The sequence below is a fragment of the Cetorhinus maximus genome, chromosome 13, assembly GCF_964194155.1.
Source record: "Cetorhinus maximus chromosome 13, sCetMax3.hap1.1, whole genome shotgun sequence".
In the NCBI taxonomy this organism is placed as follows: Eukaryota; Metazoa; Chordata; class Chondrichthyes; order Lamniformes; family Cetorhinidae; genus Cetorhinus; species Cetorhinus maximus.
In genome coordinates, this window is record NC_135891.1 from 925,841 (window position 1) to 951,051 (window position 25,211).

The 25,211-nt window shown below is 45.1% G+C and overlaps 1 protein-coding gene across 2 annotated transcripts in view; it reads right to left on the reverse strand.

The window, feature by feature from the left end:
- Window positions 1-23,248, reverse strand: part of rbl1 (retinoblastoma-like 1 (p107)) — a 100,458-nt gene extending 77,210 nt beyond the window's left edge. Inside the window, exons 1-3 of one of the 2 annotated variants that reach the window (XM_078554769.1) lie at window positions 22,990-23,248; window positions 3,612-3,745; window positions 76-276 (exon numbers count right to left, since the gene is read on the reverse strand). In XM_078554769.1, the coding sequence (XP_078410895.1) occupies window positions 76-276; window positions 3,612-3,745; window positions 22,990-23,136 (482 nt within the window). In that variant the 5' untranslated portion in view covers window positions 23,137-23,248. Of the gene's footprint in view, window positions 1-75; window positions 277-3,611; window positions 3,746-22,184; window positions 22,225-22,989 lie in introns of those variants that run through there. The other variant, XM_078554770.1, reaches the window with a different exon arrangement.
- Window positions 23,249-25,211: the final 1,963 nt, after the last annotated feature.

Below are 25,211 nucleotides of genomic sequence, written 5' to 3' on the forward strand. Positions count from 1 at the left end.
CCTAATCTACAACCACCAAAGTGCCAAAATTACACCTGAGATTAAGGCAACCGTGATTAAACAGAAATAACGTACCGCTGTTTTCTACTTCTCTGAAGACGAGGTTGATCCTCATGACGGTTTTGAAACATGTCCAAAAATATAGGTTCAAATTTTTTGAAAATTACAGTTGAGACTTCAAAATTCCTTTCCAGCTGCTCCACTCGTTCCCTGAATTCTTGGGACAAGTTGGCCATGTCTGCCCATTTCTTCATTTTGCTAAAGAACTGAATTAGGCTGTAAACAGAGTAAAAATGGAGCAAGGTGAAAAGAAATGCGATTAGCTGAAAGACTTAGACCACTGCAAGTGAAACAGTGATTCAGGGCAGGGGCGTTCACCTCCATTGTTGACTCTTCGATGAATTTTCGCAATTTGACTACTTCTGTTATTACAAAAAGAAAGTTGCAATAAATGCTTGTGCAGCAAATAAGGTTTACTATGGGCAGCAATCACTTTTCTTGCATTTTTGATACACTTTTAATTCACCAATTTCCTAAGATAAATGTGACTGGGCCTGAGGGCTCATCAAAATGGAGGCTGAGTAGAAAACTCTTAAGTTCTACCTGTTGTAGGCTAGTCCAGTGAAGTGTACAACAAAGCACCACAGATTAATCATAATTTCTACCAATTTTAAATCTATTCCCATGCACTCGGTAACTCTTTCAACAATCTACATTTAATATGTTAGAAATGTGTGATATTTGAAAATGTTTTGTTCAAATACAAATACAGAAATAAACAAAAATAAATTAATATTAACAATAATTCTTTGCAACAGGTTGAATTTTGAAAAGGGATAAGGATTGTGACAAAAGCTTTTTAAGTAGCATAACTTTGTAAATCTTCTCTATGATGCGGATTACTGGGACCAATGACGTAATAACCACCAGCCAGTGTGTAAACCACAAACAATGTCATAGCAAAGCTCTGAAAATTCAGATCACACTGCAGTTGCAGAGATTGGGAGAAGAGAAGTTAATAAATTCTAGCACAATAGTAACCAATGTCCCCTCTAAATTAGTTTCATTGAGCGTGGTCTGTTCATTTGAATGTGCAGTATCTAAATTTTTTTGTACTGCTGCACCTGCATGGTATCTTAAAGGAGACAACTTATGAGTGGCCTGCATGCTGCCTTCCGAGTTTCTGCACAGTGTTACGAAGGTGTTTTTTTTTTTAACTAAAAAGATACAATTTCTAAAGCCTTTTTTTCCTGATTGGATTTTTAATAAACTGTGATCTCATTAAGGCAATGGAAAGGCTGCCAGCCTGAATATACAACTTGCATTCCACCCCAAGTGGGATGAAAAGGAATGGACTTTCAATGGCCTCCCCCTCCCCACCACCGGGGAGCGTCAAAGACCCCAACTCCTGTTGAACTTTACACTATTATTCTTCAAAAATTTCTGAGATAAGACATCAAAACATATTCACCTGTTCTACAAACAATGACTACAGCAAACATCAAATTCCTCTGGAAAATACAGCCACCGAGGCTTTCTAAGAACTGTTTTACCAAGTCAGAGCAGAGATAGGGAGGATATGCCAAAAGGCTGCAACAACTGTGTTTCTCTCTTTCTCTCCGTCTTGGAAGTGCTGTGCACAGATACTATAGAGTAACCATCCTAAGAGGAATCTACTGCCAACCAAGGTCATTTGGGGAAAAAAAACATGGAAATCTGCTCTGTACAGCTACACCCAGGAAGACAATTGAACAAAATGGTTGCAATTTGGAATCACCGCATCGAGACCAGCCAATATATTTGTTTGATTGATTAGGTTCTTCACGAACTGTAAAATATCTTTGAGTCTATCCTCTTATTCTACCATCTGTATTAGTGTGTATGGGGTCCAGGGAATGTGTATGACAAATAAATTGTGGTAATGATTTACCTAGTTTTTTTTTCATTCAGAAAGTGTGGTCAATAAACTCACCTCATTCTTTGATCTAAACTCAGAAAACCTGTCTTATCAATTCTTTATAATCTGAAAGCATACATAGTTGGAATAGTGCAGCACTAGCAAAGCATATCCACACTAAATTCATAACAAAAAACTGTCACAGCCAGATCTGGAGTGGTAAATTAGGGGAGTCAATTTTTACCCCTCCTCACATGGTCGTAACAACAGAGGTGCAGGTAACTTACAGGGAACACTACTGGTAATAAATGTCAGTTCCATGATGTGGTCAAATATCTGCAAACATGTTCAAATCCCTCGATGGCCTTACCCTTCCATATCTTTGTAACCACCACCCCATCATTGTTGCTATGCTTTCAGATGCCCAGTCCTCCTGTTCTGGAATCCCCTCCCTAAATTCCTATGACTCTCCACTTCCCCCTCCTCCTTAAAACTCACCTTTTCAAGCTATTGGCCATCCAATTGAACATTTCTTTCTTTGTCTCAGTGTTCAGTTTTTTAAAAAATTCTCACATCCTGGAAGTTGTTGTATAGTAAGTCCTCATTTAATGTTTCTCGTTCAATGTTGTTTCGCTTTAACTTCGGTAAGTTAATGGGGCCTGTAATCTTGTTGAGCATTGCAAGATTTGTTTTAACATCGTTTCCCACAAGACCTGATTGGCTCCGTTTTAGAGTAGCCTCTCTCCAACCTGCGAATTGTGGACTCTCCCGGCCCCGACCTCCAAGTTGTGGCCTCCCCCAACTCCCTGACCTCCAAATTGTGGCCTCTCTGCTACCCCACCCCCCCAACCCACCCTCTGGCTGAACCTCCCTTTTTCTGACTCACCCTCTCACCGCTTCCCTCTCCTGGACCTGCATTCCTGTATTTAAGTTCCAGATCCGATCCAAAGCCGAAGCTCCAACGTTGTGGAAGTGCAAATCCCGATTGTGCAAAAATACTGAGCTGGGACTGCTACAATCCATGTTTTTAAAAAACATACTCCTGTCTCACTACTCTGCTCCCGAGCCCAGGATTTTATTTCATTTACCAATGTACAAATTTAATAATGTAAAATATTTAAACTTAGAGGTTATAATGTTTTAATATTTGTTTTTTCCTGATAAGGAAGTTCCTACAGAACCTAACTACAGTTTTAACATTGATTCCTATAGGAACTAAAGCTTCATTTAAAGTTGTTTCATTTAAAGTCATGATTTTCAGGGACGCAATCACAACTTGAGGACTGACTATAGTTCAGATTCTACCCAAATAATAGTCCAGCAAGCAAACAGCTATCCTGGAATTTGCCTGCATTTTAAGATATTCATTTAACAAAAATGCACTGACTATCCTATTCCCAACTTTTATACTGCTCAATATGAAGTTATTTGATGATCTGTGTACTCTACAAGGATGTTATAAATTAGTAAATCAAAACTTTCTAAATTTAGAATGCAGACAGAATTCCCACTGCAATCTGAAAAGCCAAGACGCAGTATTCTTTTTTTGAACAGTACATCCTGCTCATTGCCAGGTCCCTCAGTTAGGACTGTGAGTTATTCCAATGAACATCAACACTGCTGTATGCCAGATAACAGGAAGTGCTCTTCTACACAAGTGGAAATGTCTCTAATGTTCTCTGCATACAACTTCGGAATAAAGGATGACTATTACCTTAACTTTGACGAGCGGAGGATTCTTGTCAGTGAAACGCCATTTCCTTCCATCATTCCCTTGCCGACTGTTGGTGTGATGCTTTTTCGACAGGCTACATATAAGGCACAAGCAAGCCAGTGCAAAGTTTCTCCCTAAAGGCGATAAAGATGGGAAATTTATAACAGACATTAAGAAACAAGAACATAAGAAATAGGAACAGGAGCAGACCATATAGTACATCTAGCCGGCTTTTTAAAAATATTTGTTCATGCAATGTGGGCATCGCTGGCTAGGCCAGCATTAATTGCTCATCCCGAATTGCCCTTTGAGAAGGTGGTGGTGAGTTGACTTCTTGAACTGATGCAGTCCATGTGGTGTAGGTACACCCACAGTGCTGAAACGGAGGGAGTTCAGGATTTTGATCTAGTGACAGTGAAGGAACGGCGATATAGTTTCAAGCCAGGATGGTGCATGGCTTGGAGGGGAACTTGCAGGTGGTGGTGTTCCCATGCATCTGTTGCCCCTTTCTAGGTGGTAGAGGTTGTGGGTTTGGAAGGTGCCGTTGAACGAACCTTGGTGAATTGCTACACTGCATTTTGTAGATGGTACACAGTGTTGTCACTGTGCATCGGTGGTGGAGGGAGTGAATATTTAACGTGGTCAATGGAGTGCCAATCACGTGGACTGCTTTGTCCTGGATGGTGTTGAACTTCTCGGATGTTGTTGGAGCCACACTCAATCAGGCAAGTGGGGAGTATTCCATCACACTCCTGACTTGTGCCTTTTAGATGGTGGACAGGCTTTGGGGAGTCAGCTGAGTTACTCGCAGCAGAATTTCCAGCTCTGTCCTGTTCTTGTAGCCACAGTATTTATATGGCTAGTCCAGGTCAGTTTCTGTTCAATGGTAACTCCCAGAATGTTGATAGTGGAGGATTCAGCGATGGTAATGTCATTGAATGTCAAGGTGAGATGGTTAGATTCTCTCTTGTTGGAGATGGTCATTGCCTGGCACTTAAGTGGCAAGTAACATTCGCACCCTACATCAGCCCAAACCTGAATATTGTCCAGGTCTTATGGCATAAGGACATGAACTATATCAGAATCTGAGGAGTTGCAAATGGTGCTGAACATTGTGCAATCAATCATCAGCAGCGACCACCTCGTCATTGATGAAGCAGATGAAGATGGTTGGGCCTAGGACACCACCCTGAGGAACTCCTGCAGTGATGTCCTGGAACTAAGATGATTGACCTCCAACAACAACTATCTGCCTTTGTACTAGGTATAACTCCAACCAGTGAGAGTTTCCCCCCGATTCCCATTGACTCCAGTTTTGCTACGGTTCCTTGGTGCCACACTCGGTCAAATGCTGTCTTGACATCAAGGGCAGTCACCCTCACCACATCTCTTGAGTTCAGCTCTTTTGATCATGTTTGGACCAAAACTGCAACGAGGTCAGGAGCTGGGTGGCCCTGGCAGAACCCAAACTGAGTGGCAGCGAGCAGGTTATTGCTGAGTAAGTGTTTTTTGATAGCACTGTCGATGACCCAGTCCATCACTTTGCTGATGATTGAGAGTAGATTGATGGGGGGGGCGCGGTAACTGGCCGAATTGGATTTGTCCTGCTTTTTGTGGACAGGGCACACCTGGGCAATTTTCCACATTGTTGGGTAGATGCCAATGTTGTAGCTGTACTGGAACAGCTTGGCTAGGGGCGCAGCAAGTTCTGGAGCACAAGTACTATTGCTGGAATGCTGTCAGGGCCCATAGCCTTTGCAGCATCCAGTGCCTTCAGCCGTTTCTTAATATCACGTTGTTAAGGAACAGGGCTAGTTTAAGTAAGTTATATTGGTATTTGTGGGTGTTAGGAATGAGTTTTAGCTTTAAAGTTTAAGTTTGATTTGTATTTGTGTATTTTTGTGTTATGATCAAATCGAGTTTTAATTTCACTTTAAAAGGTCCTTGCATTTCTGATGAGAGATGTACGACTTAAGTTAAGCAAACACAAGATTATTTTTTAAAAAGTGCTGTTGCCTAGCAGCAGGGGTCCAGAGAGGTAGGCCCCTCCCACAAACACACGGAAAAACTAAAGAAACAGCAGTTTTCAGTTCAGTTTTGAAGACAACTGCCAGGCAGAAGCAGCCTAGAAGGGGCAGATAGCCAGTTCCAAGCTAAAATTGGCTAAAAGTAGCTGCCAGAGAAAGACCGGAGATAGCAAGTCCCAAGCTAAAGAAAATATCCCAAAATTCCAGAGGAGTGGAACAGGAGAAAGTCCCAAGCAGACCTTCTAGTCAAAAGGTCTTGTTTGTGAAGTTAAGAGTGAAGGGCAGAGATAAAGGCTCCGAGGTTCAGTTTTAAAGAGACAAAAGCTGCAGAAAGCAGATTTAAAGCGAGAACAACTTGGAAGAGGCAAGAATGTCCAAAGAGACGGCTGGAGTCTGTAACTTTTTGCTATAGGCATGTGAAGCAGTGGTGTATTGTTGACAGCTGAGTCAGTGAGAGAGTGTGTATGGAGGACAGCTTGAATGCATGTGGTGACCCAGGGGAGAGGAACATCAGAAAGATTACCATGTCCTGGAGGGGAGGCGATGGTGTAGTGGTATTCTCGCTGGACTAGAGACCCAGAGTAATGCTTTGGGGACCCAGGTTCGAATCCCATCATGGCAGATGGTGGAATTTGAATTCAATAAAAGTCTAATGATGACCATGAAACCATTCCCAATTGTTCTAAAAAAAAACCCATCTGGTTCACCAATGTCCTTTAATGTCATCCTTGCCTACATGTGACAGCAATGTGGTTGACTCTTAAATGCCCTCTGACATGACCCAACAAGCCACTCCACTCAGTTGTATCAAACCACAATACCCACACAAAAAAAAAAGAAACTGGATGGACCACCCAACATTGACCCTGCAAAGTCCTCCTTATTAACATCTGGGGGCTAGTGCCAAAATTGGGACAGCTGTCTCACAGGCTAGTCAAGCTACAGCCTGACATAGTCATCCTCACAGAATCATAATAATGTCCCAGACATCATCATCCCTGGGTATGTCCAGCAGAGTTGGCGATACAGTTGTGAGGGAGTTGCCCCGGGAGTCCTCAACATTGACTCTGGATCTCATGGCACCAGGTCAAACATGGGCAAGGAAACCTCCTGCTGATTACTATGTACTGCCCTCCCTCAATTGATGAATCAGTGCTCCACCATGTTGAACACCACTAAGGGTGGCAAGGGGGACTTCAATATCCATCACCAAGAGTGGTTTGGTAACACCATTAACTGACAGAGCTGGCCAAGTCCTAAATGACATATCGGCTAGACTGGGTCTGTGACAGGTGGTGAAGGAACCAAGAAGGAAAAACATACTTGACCTAATCCTCACCAACCTGCCTGCCACAGGTGCATCTGTCCATGACAGTATTGGTAGGAGTGACCACTGCACAGTCATTGTGGAGACAAAATTCATGCCTTCACATTGAAGATTCCCCTCATCGTGTTGTGTGGCATTACCACTGTGCTAAATGGGAGAGACTTTGAACAGATCTAGCAACTCAAGACTGGGCCTCTATGAGGCGCTGTGGACCATTAGCAGCAGCAGAATTGTACTCGAACACAATCTGTAACCTCATGGCCTGGCATATCCCCCACTCTACCATTACCACCAAGCCAGGGGATAAACACTAGTTCAATGAAGAGTGTAGGAGGGCATGCCAGGAGCAGCACCAATCATACCTAAAAATGCAGTCTCAACCTGGTGAAGCTATAACACAGGACTACTTGCGTGCCAAAAAGCATAAGCAGCAAGTGATAGACAGAGCTAAGCGATCCCACAACGAACAGATCAGATCTGCAGTCCTGCCACATCCAGTTGTGAATGGTGGTGGGCAATTAAACAACTCGCTGGAGGAGGTGGCTCCACAGATATCTCCATCCTCAGTGATGGAAGAGCCCAGCACATCAGTACAAAAGATAAAGCTGAAGCATTTGCCACAATCTTCAGCCAGAAGTGCTGAGTGGATGATCCATCTTGGCATCCTCCAGAGGTCCCCAGCATCACAGATGCCAGTCTTCAGCCAATTCGATTCACTCCATGTGATATCAAGAAACGGCTGAAGGCACTGGATAGTGCAAAGGCTACGCGCCCTGACAATACTCCGGCAATAGTACTGAAGACTTGTGCTCCAGAATTAGCCGTGCCCATAGCCAAGCTGTTCCAGTACAGCTACAACACTGGTATCTACCCGGCTATGTGGAAAATTGCCCAAGTATGTCCTGTACACAAAAAGCAGGGCAAATCCAACCCGGCCAATTACTGCCCCATCAGTCTACTCTCGATCTCGATCGTCAGTAAAGTAATAGAAAGGGTCATCAACAGTGCTATCAAGTGGCATTTGCTTAGCAATAACCTGCTCACTGATGCCCAGTTTGGGTTCCGCCAGGTCCACTCAGCTCCTGACATTACTATAGCCTTAGTTGAAACATGGACAAAAGACTGAACTCCCAAGGTGAGGTGAGAGTGACTGCCTTTAACATTCAAGGCAGCATTTGACGAGTGTGGCATCAAGGTGCCCGAGCAAAACTAGAGTCAATGGGAATCAGGGGGAAAACTCTGCTGGTTGGAGTCATACCTAGCACAAAGGAAGGTGGTTGTGGTTGCTGCAGGTCAGACATCTCAGCTCCAGGGCATCAATGCAGGAGTTCCTCAGGGTAATGTCCTCGGCCCAACCATCTTCAGCTGCTTCATCAATGACCTTCCTTCCATTATAAGGTCGGAAGTGGGGATGTTCACTGCACAATGTTCAGCACCATTCGCGACTCCTCAGATACTGAAACAGTCCATGTCCAAATGCAGCAAGACAATATCCAGGCTTGGGCTGACTATATTAATGACTTGGATTCAGGGATAGAAGGTACTATAGCTAAATTTGCAGATGACACCAAAATACGTGGGAAAGTAAGTTGCAATGAAGAAATAAGAAATTTACAAATGGATATAGACAGGTTAGGTGAATGGGCCAAAATTTGGCAGGTGGAGTTTAAAGTGGATAAGTGTGAGGTTATTCATTTTGGTCGGATGAATAAAAAGGCGCCTTATTATTCAAATGGAGAGAAACTTCAGAATGCTTCAGTGCAGAGGGATCTGGGTGTCCTCGTGTATGAATCGCTGAAAGTTAGTATGCAGGTACAGCAAGTAATAAGGAAGGCAAATGGAATTTTGGCATTTATTGCTAAAGGAATAGAGTATAAAAATAGGGAAGTGTTGTTGCAACTGTACAAGGCATTGGTGAGATCGCACCTGGAGTACTGTGCACAGTTCTGGCCCCCTTACTTGAGGAAGGATGTAGTTGCACTGGAGGCGGTTCAGAGGATTGATTCCAGGGATGTGAGGCTTGTCTTATGAGGAGAGAGCAGTTTAGGCCTATACTCGCTAGAGTTTAGAAGGATGAGAGATCTAATTGAGATAGATTAGATGCTAAAGGGGATGGACAAAGTAGATGTGGAGCAGATGTTTCCCCTTGTGGGGCACTCTAGAACGAGAGGCCATAGTTTTAGGTTAAGGGGTGGTAGATTTAAATCAGAGATGAGGAGGAATTACTTATCTCAAAGGGTCGTGAATCTGTGAAATTCACTACCTCAGAGTGCAGTGGATGCCAGGACGCTGCATAAATTTAAGGAGGAGATAGACAGATTTTTAATTAGTAACTGGTTGTAAGGTTATGGGGAGATGGTAGGAAATTGGAGTTGAGGCCGAAATGAGCAGCCATGATCGTATTGAATGGCAGGGCAGGCTCGAGGGGCTGAATTGCCTACTCCTGCTCCTAGCTATTATGACAAGTGGAAAGTAATATTTGCATCACACAAATGTCAGGCAATGACCATCTCGAACAAGAAAGAATCCAACCATCACCCTTTGATGTTCAATAGCATTACCGTCACTGAATCTCCCACTATCAACATTCTGGGGGGCGAGGGTTACCATTGACCAGAAACTGAACTGGACTAGCCATATCAATACAGTGGCCACTATCAGCAGCAGGAGCAAGAGCGGCCCTGAGTGAAAACAGCACGCAGAGAGAGTGAATAAATAGCGGGGGAGAGAGACAGAGGCTCCCAAACAGCGATTCAAACCAACACTGAAAAAAGTGATGTCACAGGAAAGTGGGCAGGTGATTGGCTGGTGAGTATTTCAGCTTTTAGCTTTGTTTTAGATTTAAGTTAGCAGCTGAGTAACTATCACTTGTTGATTATTATTAAATTAGTAACTTAAGGATGGGGGAAATGAAATAAATAATAAAAGTAAAGCAACAAAAAAGAGCAAGAGCGGATCGGCTGTATAAAGACCGGGAGCGGAGTTAACCTGTGAGGGAGCCACTTCTCACCCAGACACTTGGCAGTGCTGGAATTCGAAAAGAATGACATCAGGACAAGGGGGACAGCTGATTGGTAAGTAGTATGCAAGTTGTTTTTTTTTCCACTTTAAAAAGTGACATTACAGAAGGTAAGAGTCTCAGCATTTGCTTTTTTAAAGAAAAACTAAATAGTTTTCTACTTGGCTTAAATTTAAGGAAATAGTCTTTTAATTAAAAACAAACAAAAAGTTTGGCAAGGGAGCTCAGTCTCGTGTATTGTACAGCCTTCTTAGACACTCCTCACAGTCTGGATGACCACATGTGCAGGAAGTGCCACTGCTTGAGCAACGGGTTTTGGAGCTTGAGCGTCAGCTGAAGACACAGTGGTGCATCCGCAAGGCTGAGGGTTACGTGGATAGCATGTTTTTAGATGCGGTCACTCCACAGCTTAAGGAAGTGCAGTCAGAGAGGGAATGGGTGACCACCAGTCAGAAGAAGGGAGGCAGGCAGATAGTCAGGAAAGCCCCAGAGTGCATCTCGCTCAAGAACCGTTTTTGTGTGTTGGAAAATGGTGAGAGTGAAGGTTCCTCTGGAGAGTGCAGCCAGAGCCAAGTTCACAGCATTGTGGGTGGCTCAGATGCACAAGGGGGGAGGAGTAAGAGTGAAAGAGCAATAGTGGTAGGAGACTAAATAGTGAGGGGTGCAGACAGGCGCTTCTGCGGCCTTAGGCGTGACTCCAGGATGGTGTGTTGCCTCCCCGGTGCCAGGGTCAAGGATGTCACAGAACTGCTGCAGGACATTCTGAAGGGGGAGGGTGTACAGTCAGAGGTTGTAAAACAAAAACAGAAATACCTGGAAAAACTCAGCAGGTCTGGCAGCATCGGCGGAGAAGAACAAAGTTGACGTTTCGAGTCCTCTTGACCCTTCAATAGAACTAAGTAAAAATAGGAGAGGGGTGAAATATAAGCTGGTTTAAGGTGGGGGGGTGGGGTGTGGTTGTAGGGCCAAGCAAGCAGTGATAGGAGCAGATAATCAAAAGATGTCACAGACAAAAGAACAAAGAGGTGTTAAAGGTGGTGATATTATCTAAAAGAATGTGCTAATTAAGAATGGATGGCAGGTCACGCAATGTACAGATAGCTCTAGTGGGGGTGGGGTGAAATAAGACTAAAAGGGCATAAAAGGTATAGATTTAAAAATAATGGAAATAGGTGGGAAAAGAAAAATCTATATAAATTATTGGAAAAAACAAAAGGGAGGGGGAAGAAACGGGAAGCGGGTGGGGATGGAGGAGGGCGTTCAAGATCTAAAGTTGTTGAACTCAATATTCAGTCCAGAAGGCTGTAAAGTGCCTAGTCGGAAGATGAGGTGCTGTTCCTCCAGTTTGCGTTGAGCTTCACTGGAACAATGCAGCATGCCAAGGACAGACATGTGGGCAAGAGAGCAGGGTGGAGTGTTAAAATGGCCCAGACCTCCCTGTCGCTTGCCATTTTAAAACTCCACCCTGCTCTCTTGCCCACATGTCTGACCTTGGCTTGCTGCATTGTTCTAGTGAAGCTCAACGTAAACTGGAGGAACAGCACCTCATCTTCCGACTAGGCACTTTACAGCCTTCCGGACTGAATATTGAGTTCAACAACTTTAGATCTTGAACTCCCTCCTCCATCCCCGCCCCCTTCCCGTTTCTTGCCCCTCCCTTTTGTTTTTTCCAATAATTTATATAGATTTTTCTTTTCCCACCTATTTCCATTATTTTTAAATCTATACTCTTTATGCCCTTTTAGTCTTATTTCACCCCACTCCCACTAGAGCTATCTGTACCTTGCGTGTCCTGCCATCCATTCTTAATTAGCATTCTTTTAAATATCACCACCTTCAACACCTCTTTGTTCTTTTGTCTGTGACATCTTTTGATTATCTGCTCCTATCACTGCTTGCTTGTCCTTACAACCAAACCCCCCCCCAACTTCTCTCCCCCCACCCCTCCACCTTAAATTTCACCCCTCTCCTATTTTTACTTAGTTCTGTTGAAGGGTCATGAGGACTCGAAACATCAACTTTGTTCTTCTCCGCCAATGCTGCCAGACCTGCTGAGTTTTTCCAGGTATTTCTGTTTTTGTTTTGGATTTCCAGCATCTGCAGTTTTTTGTTTTTAGTCCGAGGTTGTGGTTCACATTGGTACTAACGACATAGGTAGAATGAGGGATGAGGACCTGCAACACGAATTTAGGGAGCTAGGTAGCAGATTAAAAAGCAGGAACTCAAAGGTTGTAATCTCTGAATTACTCCCTGTGCCCATGTGCTAGTGAGTATAGGAATAGGAGGATGGATGCGTGGCTGAAGAGATGGTGTAGGAGGGAGGGCTTTAGTTTCCTGGATCACTGGGTCTGTTTCTGGCGAAGGTGGGACCTGTACAAGTCGGATGGGTTACACCTGAACTGAATGGGACCAACATCCTTGCTGGGAGGTTTGCTAGTGCTGTTTGAGGGGGGGGTTAAACTAACTTGCCAGGGGGATGGGATACAGAGTGGAGGTACGATAGGGGGTGATGCACAGCCAAATATAGAAGAGAAACTAAGTCAGTCTGGAAGGCAGAGCAAATATAGACTAGTTAAGGCACAAGGGAATAATGCAAGGCTGGATTACATTTATTTTAACGCAAGGAATCTTACAAGTAAGGCAGATGAATTGAGGGTGTTGACTAACACATGGAAGGATAAAATTGTTGCTATCACAGAGACATGGTTGAGCGAGGGGCAGGACTGGCAGCTCAATATTCCAGGGTATAGAAGGCGTGACATGGGGGAGGGGAACAGGTGTAAGAGGAGATGGTATTGCGCTATTGATCAAGGAGTCAATTACTGCAGTAAGGAAGGATGGTATCTTAGAAAGTTCCTCAGATGAGGCCATATGGGTAGAACCTAAAAACAAAAAAGGGGCAATTACTTTGCTGGGAGTGTACTACAGGCCTCCAAACAGTCAGGGGGAGATAGAGGAGCAGATGTGTAGGCAAAGCTCAGAGAAGTGTAAAACTAATAGGGTAATAATAGTAGGGGATTTCAACTTCCCCAATATTAACTCGGACAGTCTTAGTGTGAAAGCCTTACAGGGGGTGGAATTCTTAAAGTGCATCCAGGAGAGGTTTTTGAGACAGCATGTAGAAAGTCCTACAAGTGACGGGGCGGTATTGGCCCTAATCTTAGGGAATAAAGCCGGGCAAGTGGTAGAAGTGTCAGTGGGGGAACATTTCGGGGATAGTGACCATAACTCAAAAGGGCAAAGATGTTCTGGAAATAAAGGTCCTGAATTAGGGGAAGGCCGATTTCAATATGATAAGGCAGGATCTGGCCAAAGTGAACTGGGAGCAGCAACTTGTAGGAAAGTCTACATCAGACCAATGGGAGTCATTCAAAAAGGAAATAATGAGAGTTCAGGGCCAACATGTTCCCATAAAGATGAAGGGTAGGACCAACAAGTCCAGGGAATCCCGGATGTCATGGGATATAGAGGTTTGGAAAAGGTAAAAAAAGGAGGCTTATGGCAGAGAAAGAGGGCTAAAAACAGCAGAAGCCGTAGAGGAGTATAGAAAGTGTAGTGGGGTACTTAAAAAAAGTAATTAGGAGATCGAAGAGGGGGCATGAGAAAGCATTGGCAGGCAAGATAAAGGAAAATCCCAAGGCAATTCATAAATATATTAAGGGCAAGAGGATAACCAGGGAAAGAATAGGGCCTTTTAGGGACCAAAGTGGCAATCGGTGTGTGGAGGTTTTGAATCTGTGTTCACTGTGGAGAAGGTTGACGTAGGTGTAGAAATCAGGGAGGGGGACTGTGATATACTTGAACAAATTAGCATTGAAAGGGAGGAGGTATTAGTGGGCTTAAAAGTGGATAAATCCCCAGGTCCAGATGAGATGTACCCTTGGCTGCAATGTGAGGCCACAGGAGAGGATCCAGAGGACAGGAGGACAGCGAATGTGGTACCATTATTCAAGAAGGGTAGTACGGATAAACAAGGTAATTACAAGCCAGTGAATCTAACATCAGTGGCAGGGAAACTATTGGAAAAAATTCAGATGGAAAGGATTAATCTCCACTTGGAGAGGCAGGAATTAATCAGGGATAGTCAGTATGTCTTTGTCAGGGGGAGATCATGTCTAACAAATTTGATTGAATTTTTCAAGGTGACTAGTTGTGTAGATGAGGGTAGTGCAGTTGATGTAGTCTACATGGACTTCAGTAAGGCTTTTGACAAGGTCCCACTTGGGAGAATAGTCAAGAAGGTAAGAGCCCATGGGATCCAGGGCAATTTAGCAAATTGGATCCAAAATTGGTTTAGTGGCAAGAGGCAGAGGGTGCTGGTTGAAGGTTGTTTTTGCGATTGGAAGCCTGTGCCAAGTGGTGTACCGCAGGGCTCAGTGCTAGAACCCTTGCTGTTTGTAGTGTACATTAATGATTTAGACGTGGATATAAGGTATAATCAGTAAGTTCGCAGATGACACAAAAATTGGTGGTGTCGTAAATAGGGAGGAGGAAAGCCTTGGATTACAGGACAATATAGATGGGCTGGTAAGATGGGCAGAGCAGTGGCAAATGAAATTTAATCCTGAGAAGTGTGAGGTGAGGCATTTTGGGAGGACTAACAAGGCAAAGGAATACACAATGAATGGTAGGATTCTAGGAAGTACAGAGGATCAGAAGGACCTTGGTGCACATGTCCATAGATCCCTGAAGGCAGCAGCACAGGTAGATAAGATGGTTAAGAAGGGGCATATGGGATACTTGCCTTTATTAGCCGAGGCATAGAATACAAGAGCAGGGAGGTTATGTTGGAGTTGTATAAAACACTAATTAGGCCACAGATGGAGGAGTGTGTGCAGTTCTGGTCGTCACAGGAAGGAGGTGATTGCACTGTAGAGGGTGCAGAGGAGATTCACCGGGATGTTGCCTGGGTTGGAGCGTTTCAACTATGAAGAGAGACTGGATAGGCTAGGGTTGTTTTCCTTAGAGCAGAGAAGGCTGAGAGGGGACCTGATAGAGGCATACAAAATTATAAGGGGCATAGATGGGGTAGATAGGAATAAACTTTTCCCCTTAGTGAAAGTGTCAATAACCAGGGGGCATAGATTTAAGGTAAGGGTCAGGAGGTTTAGAGGGGATTTGAGGAAAATTTTTTTCATCCAGTGGGTGGTTGGAGTCTGGAACACACTGCCTGAGGGGGTGGTAGAGGCAGGAACCCTCACAACATTCAAGAAGTATTTAGATGAGCACTTGAAACGCCATAGCATACAGGGCTACAGGCCAAGTGCTGGAAAATGGGATTAGAATAGACAGGTGCGTGATGGCCGGCATGGGCACAATGGGCTGAATGACTCACGGCGTGACAAGCGTCTGGGGGGGAGTTGAGAGATCCATAGCATCTGGTTGAGGTGGCGTCTGACACTTGGTTTCAGAGTGTGTTGTGTCTGACCACAGGGTGCCAACTGGTTTACATGGACTGTGTACTTGCTGTGAACATTAAAGTATACGATAGCTTTTGTAACTTGTGTTATCCTTACAAATCTGTATTTAACTGTAAAGGTATAGTTGTGGGTGAAGGAGTATTGTAATATAGTTCATCTTTTCTTGTTTAATAAATGTTTTATGTTTTTGTTAAAAGTGCTTCAGATGACTCTGGTGGCCCTGTTCAGTAGCCCCATATCTAAACAAAGAAAAAAAATGAGGATCTATCAAGCTGGGTTCCACCCTGGGATCAGGCTTGTCCAGTGGTAACCCCAGCTGGGATCATAACATCGTGGAATGAATCAAATTAACTGAAGACTGGCATCTGTGATGCTGGGGACCTCTGGAGGTGCCCGAGATGAATCATCAACTCAGCACTTCTGGTTGAAGATTGTTGCAAATGCTGCAGCCTCATCTTTTGCACTGAGGACCTGGGCTCCCACATCACTGAGGATAGGCATATTTGTGGAGCCTCCTCCTCCAGTTAGTTGTTTAATTGTCCACCACCACTGGACGTGGCAGGGCTGCAGAGCTTAGATCTGACCCATTGGTTGTGGGATCGCTGAGCTCCACATATTGCATACTGCTTCCACTGTTCTGCATGGAAGTAGTACTGCGTTGTAACTTCACTAGGTTTACACCTCATTTTTAGATATGCCTGGTGCTGCTCCTGTGCTCTTCATTGAACTAGGGTTGATCCCCTGGCTTGGTGGTAATAGTAAAGTGGGCTCTATGTCAGGCCATGAGTTTACAGATTGTGGCTGAATACAATTCTGTTGCTGCTGATGGCCCACATTGCCTCACAGATGCCCAGTTTTAAGCTGCCAGATCCATTTGAAATCGATCCCATTTAGCATGATGGTTGTGCAACACAACATGATGGAGGGTATCCTCAATGTCAAGGCGGGACATTGTATCAGTTTTGAGTCACTAGACCTGTTTGAAATCTATCCCACCACTCAATATGATCATGGTTAATCTTCGGCTTTAACTCCACATTCCCACCCACTCCCCATTTCCTTTGCTTCCCTAAGACCAAAAATCTGACTACCTCGGCCTCAAATATTTTCAATGATGGAACATCCACAAACTTGTGGAGTAGAGAATTCCCAAGATTCATAACCATTTGAGTGAAGAAATTTCTCCTCATCTCAATCCTATATGATTGGCCCCTTATCCTGAGACTGTGCCTGTGTTCTAGATTTCCCAGCCAGGGGAAACAACCTCAGTGTCTATCCTTTCAAATTTCTTCAGAATCAGGATCTTGTAAAGTTCAATGAGAACGCCTCTCTTTCTTCTGAACTCCAGAGAGTATAGGCCCAATTTACTCAACTTCTCATCAAAGGACAACACAGGACTATTACTGAAACTGTGAAGAACACTCAATTAATCTTTACTTTTTGCATGGGACCTTTTAAAAAAAAACAAGCTGTTATTTTTCATCAATGCTGTAGGATGGACAATTCAGTTAAAATAAATTCACCTCAACTCTCCAGCATGCGCTGACTCATGGAGGAGGCCCTGAAATGTCTCATTCTAACATTCTTTGCTCACATGCAAGTCTAGACAATGAGTTATTCAATCATGGACACAGGTCGAATCTTGTCCTCATCTGATGACCGTTCCCATTCACAGGGACCTTGAAGCAGTGTAGTGGAATCATATGAGAGCATTCAATCCCTAACATGGTGCCAATATATGTTCATCTTGTTTATCTATGACTAGAATACTCAGTACAGGTGGTGAGGCAGACCAATTGCTGTAAAGCAGAAAATTTAAATAGGGCTAACATTTTGCAGGAGCAAACACAGGAACAAATGTGGTAAAACAAGATTATCCTTGTAATGACCTTTACCTCTATCTCATCATGACATTCCCTATTGCTCCCACCTTCCATGGAGTTCCAACTCAATTTCTCTTTGCTCTCACATTATTCTGTGGCTCTTCTTCTGCCTTCACCTAGACTTTCCAAACTGGTAAGAACTTAAGAAACAGGAGCAGGAATTGGCCATACATCCTACTGAGCTTGCTCCACCATTCAATAAGAGCATGGCTGATCTTATTAACTGCACTGTTCTGCCCTATCCCGATATTCCCTGATTCTCTCAGTGCCTGAAGTGCTATAGTTCTCAGATTTGAATATTCTCAATGATTGAGCATCTGCAACCCTCAAGGGCAGAGGATCCTAAAGATGCATAACTCTAAGTGAAAAAATTTCTCCTCACACCTCAGTTCTAAATGGCCGACTCCTTTTTTTGAGATTATGATCCCAGTTCCAGACCATCCAACCAGGGAAAACATACTCCAAGACGGTTTGGCAGTGTAGGTGCTAAGAGGTAATATAGGCCATTCTACTCAATGTGTCCTCATAAGGAAACCCTCTCATCCCAAGAATCAATCTAGTAAACCTTTGCTGCACCCCTTTAAGGCAGAAATACCTGTCCTCATGAGACCAAAACTGTACACAGCACTCAACATGTGGAGCTTCATCAAGCCCTGTATCTCATCTTTTCTGAACCAGCCTCCAATTACCTTGATTCCTTCCAATGTGATTCTTGACCACTTAACTACCCACCCTAGCCCCCATACTTGTCAACGTTATAAGTGTATCACTGCTCAAGAACTATCACTGCCCCTTTCAAAAATAATCATCATACCTTTCCTCAAAAAGCCTACCCTCTTGCATCAGTCCTCTTCAATTACCACCCAATCTCTAACCTCCATTCCTTCTTAGTCTCCTAGCTTTATACCCAAACTCACCGTTCAAATCCCTTCAGTCTGGGTTTGATCTTACTCAAGGCAAGGGGCTGCAATTGGAAAAGTCACAATTCATATTCTGTGTGACTGTAGTGCATTATCTTTTCTACCTCTTAACCAGCCTGCAGCATTTGATACGATCAACCACATCCTCCTCCTCCATCGATTCTCCTCCACTGTCCATCTCTGTTGAACTGCCCACAAGATGCTACTCTTACCTGCCTGAATTCAACCAGTGTGTCTCCAGCAATCGGTCCGCTTCCTGCTCTGGGGTCCTAAAAATCTGTCCTTGGCATCCCCCTCTTCCTCATCTACATGCTGTCACTTGGTGCCCTATTCAACCCACACTTGAGGGTTGAATTGGACACCATAATCACTTTAGCTCTGCTTCATCACTCTACGACCACCTGTACCTCATCCTCACTGCTGCCAAAATTCTTCTCTTCTGGACTAGATTTCTCCAGTATCTTCCATGCTGGTCTTCCATCCTCCATAAACTTCAACTTAAGGTGTCCCTATTGTGAACCACACTGACTCCCTGACCCCAAGACATTGAATTTAAAATCACTGAATTCATCCTCAAAACCCTACATGACCTTCCCAACTCTATCATTGCAACCTCGCCCAGGCCAATAACAAGTAATCGCTCAGGTGCTATTCTAATAGGACTGACATTCAAGATATGCATGCTGGTAAGACTACCGACAGGTGAAATATTCTTCAGTTTTGTTTTTGTGGCAAATGGGCAGGCATTAACTCTGCAAAAATAAAACCCAAATAAAAACAACCTAATTTGTAGCACTGTAATTTAGTCAAATTATGAATTTAGGATGAGTTTACTGTCAGTTGCAAAAAAAAGTATTTAATGACTTAAAAATCTATTTATTCCTTTCCAGATGTTTATACTGCTGGTACTTTTGCCCAGTAATAATCTTCATTTATTGGAAGAAGGGAAACAACTGAAACATCCAGTGCAACCAAATCAGAGAAAACAGCAAACCCTAAATCATGTGAACATGCAGCAGTTTGTATTTAAAAACTAACCAGTACACATATCACTTCCTCTCTTGTTGAAGGGACTTCACATATCACAGAAACAATCAGCAGTGAAGACTAGTTAGCCACAAATTCTTTATTTTCAATTGGTTTATTTATTGGGTATGGTCATGTAGCAGTTACATTACTGCATTAGTAATCCAGAAAATGAATTCCCAGTTTGAAAATTTAAATTTCGTAAAAAGTCCGGAAATAAAAAGCTGAGAAAGCTAAAACAGTGACCGTGAAGCAGTTGGAATGTCATAATAATCCAACCGGTTCACTAATATCTTTAGGGAAGGAAACCAGCTATCCTTACCCGGTCTGGGTCTCCATGAAACCCCAATCCCACACAAACATGGTTGACTCTTAACTACCTTTTTAAGTGACTTAGGTCAGGCAATTAGTTGTATTAACCTGCTACAAGGGTCAAAAACTTGGGCGTCCCCTACCCAACAACATTGTTGGTTCACCTTCACCACATGGACTGCAGCAGTTCAAGAAGGTGGCCCACCAGCATGCACTCAATGCAATTAGTGATGCACAATAAACATTGGCCTTGTCAGTGATACCCACATCGTAGAATTAATTTTTAAAAAAACATATCAGTTACTCCACATGCCACTTCATAGATGCCAGCATCACTTTTCTCTTTAATTTTGTTGTTGTTTTGTACCAGCTGTTTGATCAAGCCAGCTCAGTAACCAATATCTGGGTCAATGCGATGTGGCCCAGGTAGTGGGGAAACTAGAAAAAAAACAATCATTACTGGGAGAAATGACACGAGGCAGAACTCCATTGGAAAAATGAGATTAAGGGAATCTATAAAATAAACCAAAACTGGCGGCAAAAAACTCCCCTTGGTTAGTAAATTCTGGAGCTTTTGCGAACAAGTTTCCACATTTCAATTCATCATCCAAATACATTGGTACAAGCCTCAACAAAGACACAAATAACTTCCTCTGTGACTGTCACATATTGCATTATCTGTCCCCAACTTCTATGCAGCCTTTGACACAGTGGCCCACAACATTTTCCAGCATCTCTTCTCCATGCTACTTCGTGGGGCTGGCCTTGCTTGGTTCTGCTCTTCTTTAACCATTGTAACCAATGCATTCTCTTACCAGTTATGAGCCACGTAATTTACAAAATGAGCTTTATTGACCCGGTTCCATCCCAATCTGATCCATCTTGGTTTTTGACCAGGTTCTAACCCAGCCAGATCTGTCACAGATCTGATCCCGGCTCTCTCTGGCCTGGTCAATCCAGATTATTTTTGTCCCAGGCCGCTCTGTCCTGTCCCAGTCCGGTCCTTTCCAGGTTTTTTTTGTTTATTCATTCATGGGATGTGGGTTTTGCTGGTTGGGCCAACATTTATTGCCCTAATTGCCCTTGAGAAAGTGTTGGTGAGCTGCCTTCTTAAACCGCTGCAGTCCATGTGGTGTAGGTGTACACCCACAGCGCTGTTAAGGAGGGAGTTCCAGGATTTTGACCCAGCGACAGTGAAGGAACGGCCGATATATTTCCAAGTCAGGATGGTGAATGACTGGAGGGGAACTTCCAGGTGGTGGTGTTCCCATCTATCAGCTGCTGCCCTTGTCCTTCTAGATGGTAGCGGTCATGGGTTTGGAAGGTGCTGTCTAAGAAGTCTTGGTGAATTCCTGCAGTGCATCTTGTACATGGTACACACTGCTGCTAATGTGCGTCAGTGATGGAGGGAGTGAATGTTTGTGGATGTGGTGCCAATCAAGCGGCTGCTTTGTCCTGGACAGTGTCAAGCTTCTTGATGTTATGGGAGCTGCACTCATCCAGACAAGTGGAGAGTATTCCATCACACTCCTGACTTGTGCCTTGTAGATGGTGGACAGGCTTTGGGGGGAGTCAGGAGGTGAGTTATTCGTCTCCCGATTCCTAGCCTCTGACCTGCTCTTGTAGCCACAGTATTTATATGGCTAGTCCAGTTCAGTTTCTGGTCAATGGTAACCCCCAGGATGTTGATAGTGGGGGATTCAGTGATGGTAATGCCATTGAACGTCAAGGGGCGATGGTTAGATTCTCTCTTGTTGGAGATGGTCATTGCCTGGCACTTGTGTGGCACAAAAGTTACTTGCCACTTGTCAGCCCAGGACTGGATATTGTCCAAGTCTTGCTGCATTTGGGCATGGACTGCTTCAGTATCTGAGGAGTCACTAAAGATGCTGTACATTATACAATCATCAGCGAACATCCCCACTTCTGACCTTGTGATGGAAGGAAGGTCATTGATGAAGTGCTGAAGATGGTTGGGCTGAGGACCTTTCTATGTCCTGGTCTATTCAGGCTCTCTCTGTCCTAGGTCTCCTTGTCCCAGGCCATTCTGTCCTGGAAGATCCCAGGTCATTCTATCCTGCTACTGGCTCTCCCAGCCCCGGAGTATGCAGGGTCTTTCTACTAGGGTCCACCATCTGCAGATCTTTCCTGGTCTCCCCAACCCCAGACAATCTTGGGTCTCCCTGCCTTGGGTTAACCCTATCCTGGGCTACCCTTCACTCGGGTCTCCCTATCCCTTTCCCGGACCATCCCTGTCCTGGGCCAACCCTCTCCCGGACTATCCCTGTATCGGGTTATCCCTCTCCTGGGCTCTCCCTGTCCTGGGTTATTCCTCGCTCGGACTATCGCTATATCGGGTTATCCCTCTCCCAGACTAACGCTGTCCTGGACTATCACTGTCCTGGGTTATCCCTCTCCCAGACTGTCCCTATCCTGGGTTATCCCTATCCCTCTCCTGGACTATCACTGTCCCGGGTTATCCCTCTCCCAGGTTATCCCTCCCACGGGTTATCCCTGTTCCTGGTTATCCCTATCACGGGTTCTCCGTCTCCTGGGTTACCCCTCCCCCGGGTTCTCCCTCGCCCTATCCCGGGTTCTCCCTATCCCTATCCCGGGTTCTCCCTCCCCCGGTCCCTCACCTCCAGGGTGTAGTTGAGGCGGATTCTCTGCAGGTTGCTCCAAGCCCCGGGCTCTCCCTCTCCCGGGTCTCCCTCTCCCGGGTTATCTCCCTCTCCCTATCCCGGGTTATCCCCCTGTCCCGGGTTATCCCGGTCCCTCACCTCCAGGGTGTAGTTGAGGCGGATTCTCTGCAGGTTGCTCCAAGCCCCGGGTTATCCCTCTCCCTCCCCCTGTCCCTATCCCGGGTTATCCCTGTCCCTATCCCGGGTTCCCCCTCCCCCGGGGTTATCCCTATCCCGGGTTATCCCTGTCCCTATCCCTATCCCGGGTTATCCCTGTCCCTATCCCGGGTTCCCCCTCCCCCGGGGTTATCCCTATCCCTATCCCGGGTTCCCCCTCCCCCGGGGTTATCCCTATCCCAGTCCCTATCCCGGGTTCCCCCTCCCCCGGGGTTATCCCTATCCCAGGTTATCCCTGTCCCTATCCCGGGTTCCCCCTCCCCCGGGGTTATCCCTATCCCGGGTTCCCCCTCCCCCGGGGTTATCCCTATCCCTATCCCGGGTTCCCCCTCCCCCGGGGTTATCCCTATCCCAGGTTATCCCTATCCCTATCCCGGGTTCCCCCTCCCCCGGGGTTATCCCTATCCCGGGTTATCCCTGTCCCTATCCCGGGTTCCCCCTCCCCCGGGGTTATCCCTGTCCCTATCCCTATCCCGGGTTCCCCCTCCCCCGGGGTTATCCCTATCCCGGGTTATCCCTGTCCCGGGTTATCTCCCCCTCCCTATCCCGGGTTATCCCCCTGTCCCGGGTTATCCCGGTCCCTCACCTCCAGGGTGTAGTTGAGGCGGATTCTCTGCAGGTTGCTCCAAGCCTCGGCGCCGCTCTCCAGGTCCATGTTCAGGTCCTGACACAGTTTGTCGAAGCTCTCGCGGAGCCGCCGCCTCTCGCCACCCTCACCGTCTCCGCTGGGCATGGCCTCCGCTCCGCTCCCTCCCCGGGCTCGATCCCTGATATCTGAGCTTTGATTCTCGGGGTTTATTTAAATCCCCCTCAGCCGCTCAGCTCGGACGCCAATCCCACACTGCACCGCGGCGCCCGCCCAGTGGCGCCAAAACCCCGCCGCGAACACGCATGCGCAGCCTCTCCACCCCACCACCGCCAAATAGTCCCGGTGACCAGCTCACTACCGGTTCCACTGTATTCATCCACAGGAAGGTAGAGAAAATATTTATAAATATACAACAGGGTTATAAAAAACATGTCCAACCTCCACCATAAAAAGCATGGGATGGGAAGTGGCAGGCAGGAAAAGTACTCAAATGGCAGAAGATGGCTTTAAAGAAAAAAATTATAAACATTTACATACATAAATATGACTCAGGCAGACCCTCAGGATGATTTGCTTCCACTGCCATTGGGATCAGTTCTGAGATAGCTGATAAAGTCCAATAGACTCTTCCACATGTAGAGCAGGTGCTGCTTGAAAGGTCAAGCAGATGAGGTACTTGGGGATTTGTGTGCTCTCTCTCTGATACCTCTCTGCGTGTTCCTGATGAAGTCTTTTGATGTGTTCAATGCCTTCATGAATGATCCTCCATTTAGGTTGGTCACAAACCACGGACTCCATTAGTCGGGAGGGACGTTTGAACGCTTCAGAGATGCTTTGAGGACATCCCCAAAGAATTTCCATTGTCTCCTGAGAGTCTCCCGCTATGACGAAGTTCCAACCTGTTGCTTCTGGAGTCTGATGTCAGGCACATGCTGCTCAGGTGAGCTGGTTTTGGGGGATTAACATCTCAATGCTGGGCATGTTTTCTTTGGAGAGGGTGCTGCTGTTGGACCATCTTCTTGCCACCAGATTTGGAGGATCTTGGAAAGACACTGCTGGTGTTACTTCTCCAGTACTTTGGAGGTGCCTGCTGTAGCACATGGGAACATGGGTATCACTGCTGCCCAGTAAACCACGGCCTTAATCCTGGATTTAACATCCTGGTCCTCAAATACTCTTCCTCAGTCTGGCCGATGATGAATTCTTTCATTTTTGTGTGCCTTTGTCGAAAGGAGGCTCCCAAGATGCAAAAATGTTCCGCATTTTCCAGGCTCTTGTCTTTGATCTTAATTGATGGGGGGAGGTGTTGTGCTATGGGAGCAGGTTGGAAGAGAATCTTAGTTTTCTGGGTGTTGTGCTTTAGAGATGGAGTTGACAAAGATCTGCAGCTCAGTTTCTGAGTGAACGCAGACACAATCATCATGTGCATAATAGAGCTTAATGATGAAGTTGGAGTGATTTTGGTTGGTTATAGGCATACAAAGACACAACCTTCCACCCAAAATTATTACCTTACTTTTCATTACTGAAAATCAAGGAGATACCAGAATGCTAATCCAACTTTGGTAACATATAGCATTGGGTGAGATAGTTATATAGCATGACATGACAGTTTGCCAATAGGGAACAGGCTGCAGTCAACCAGCAGCCTGTGAATGAAAAAAAATATTGATACTGAGGGTACAAATCATCATCAACCTGCTCCTTCTCATGGCCCACTGCCTGCATCACCTCACCTCTCCCCAATGATATCCATCCCCAGATACACTGGGATGCCCATCCTCCATGGTCATCACTTACTACCAGAGAGAAACTTAGTGAATATTAACTATAACTCCATCAAACTTCAGGCCTTAAAGGTCAATGGGTGCACAGTGCAGAGTAGAAAGTTGAGATACAGTTAAGCTATTGTCTAATTGCGTGGCAGAACAGGGTCTCAAGGGATTAAATGGCCTCCTATTCCTATCTAAATGAAGTCACAGACCAACATAACTTAAATACTGTACTGAAGATATTTAATAAAACTGATCATTCTCTTTGGAGCAAAGATGTAACAATATAAAATTGAGCCACTGACCCAGGTGTTGGAGACCATAAAGTTCTTTACAGTGCAAGTTAGTATTTATTAACTTGTACCCAAATGCTTTAATCCAAGTGCCTTGCTCAGGTGCACCTTCATGAACACTCCAACACAAATCACTAGAGGGCAATGGAATGAA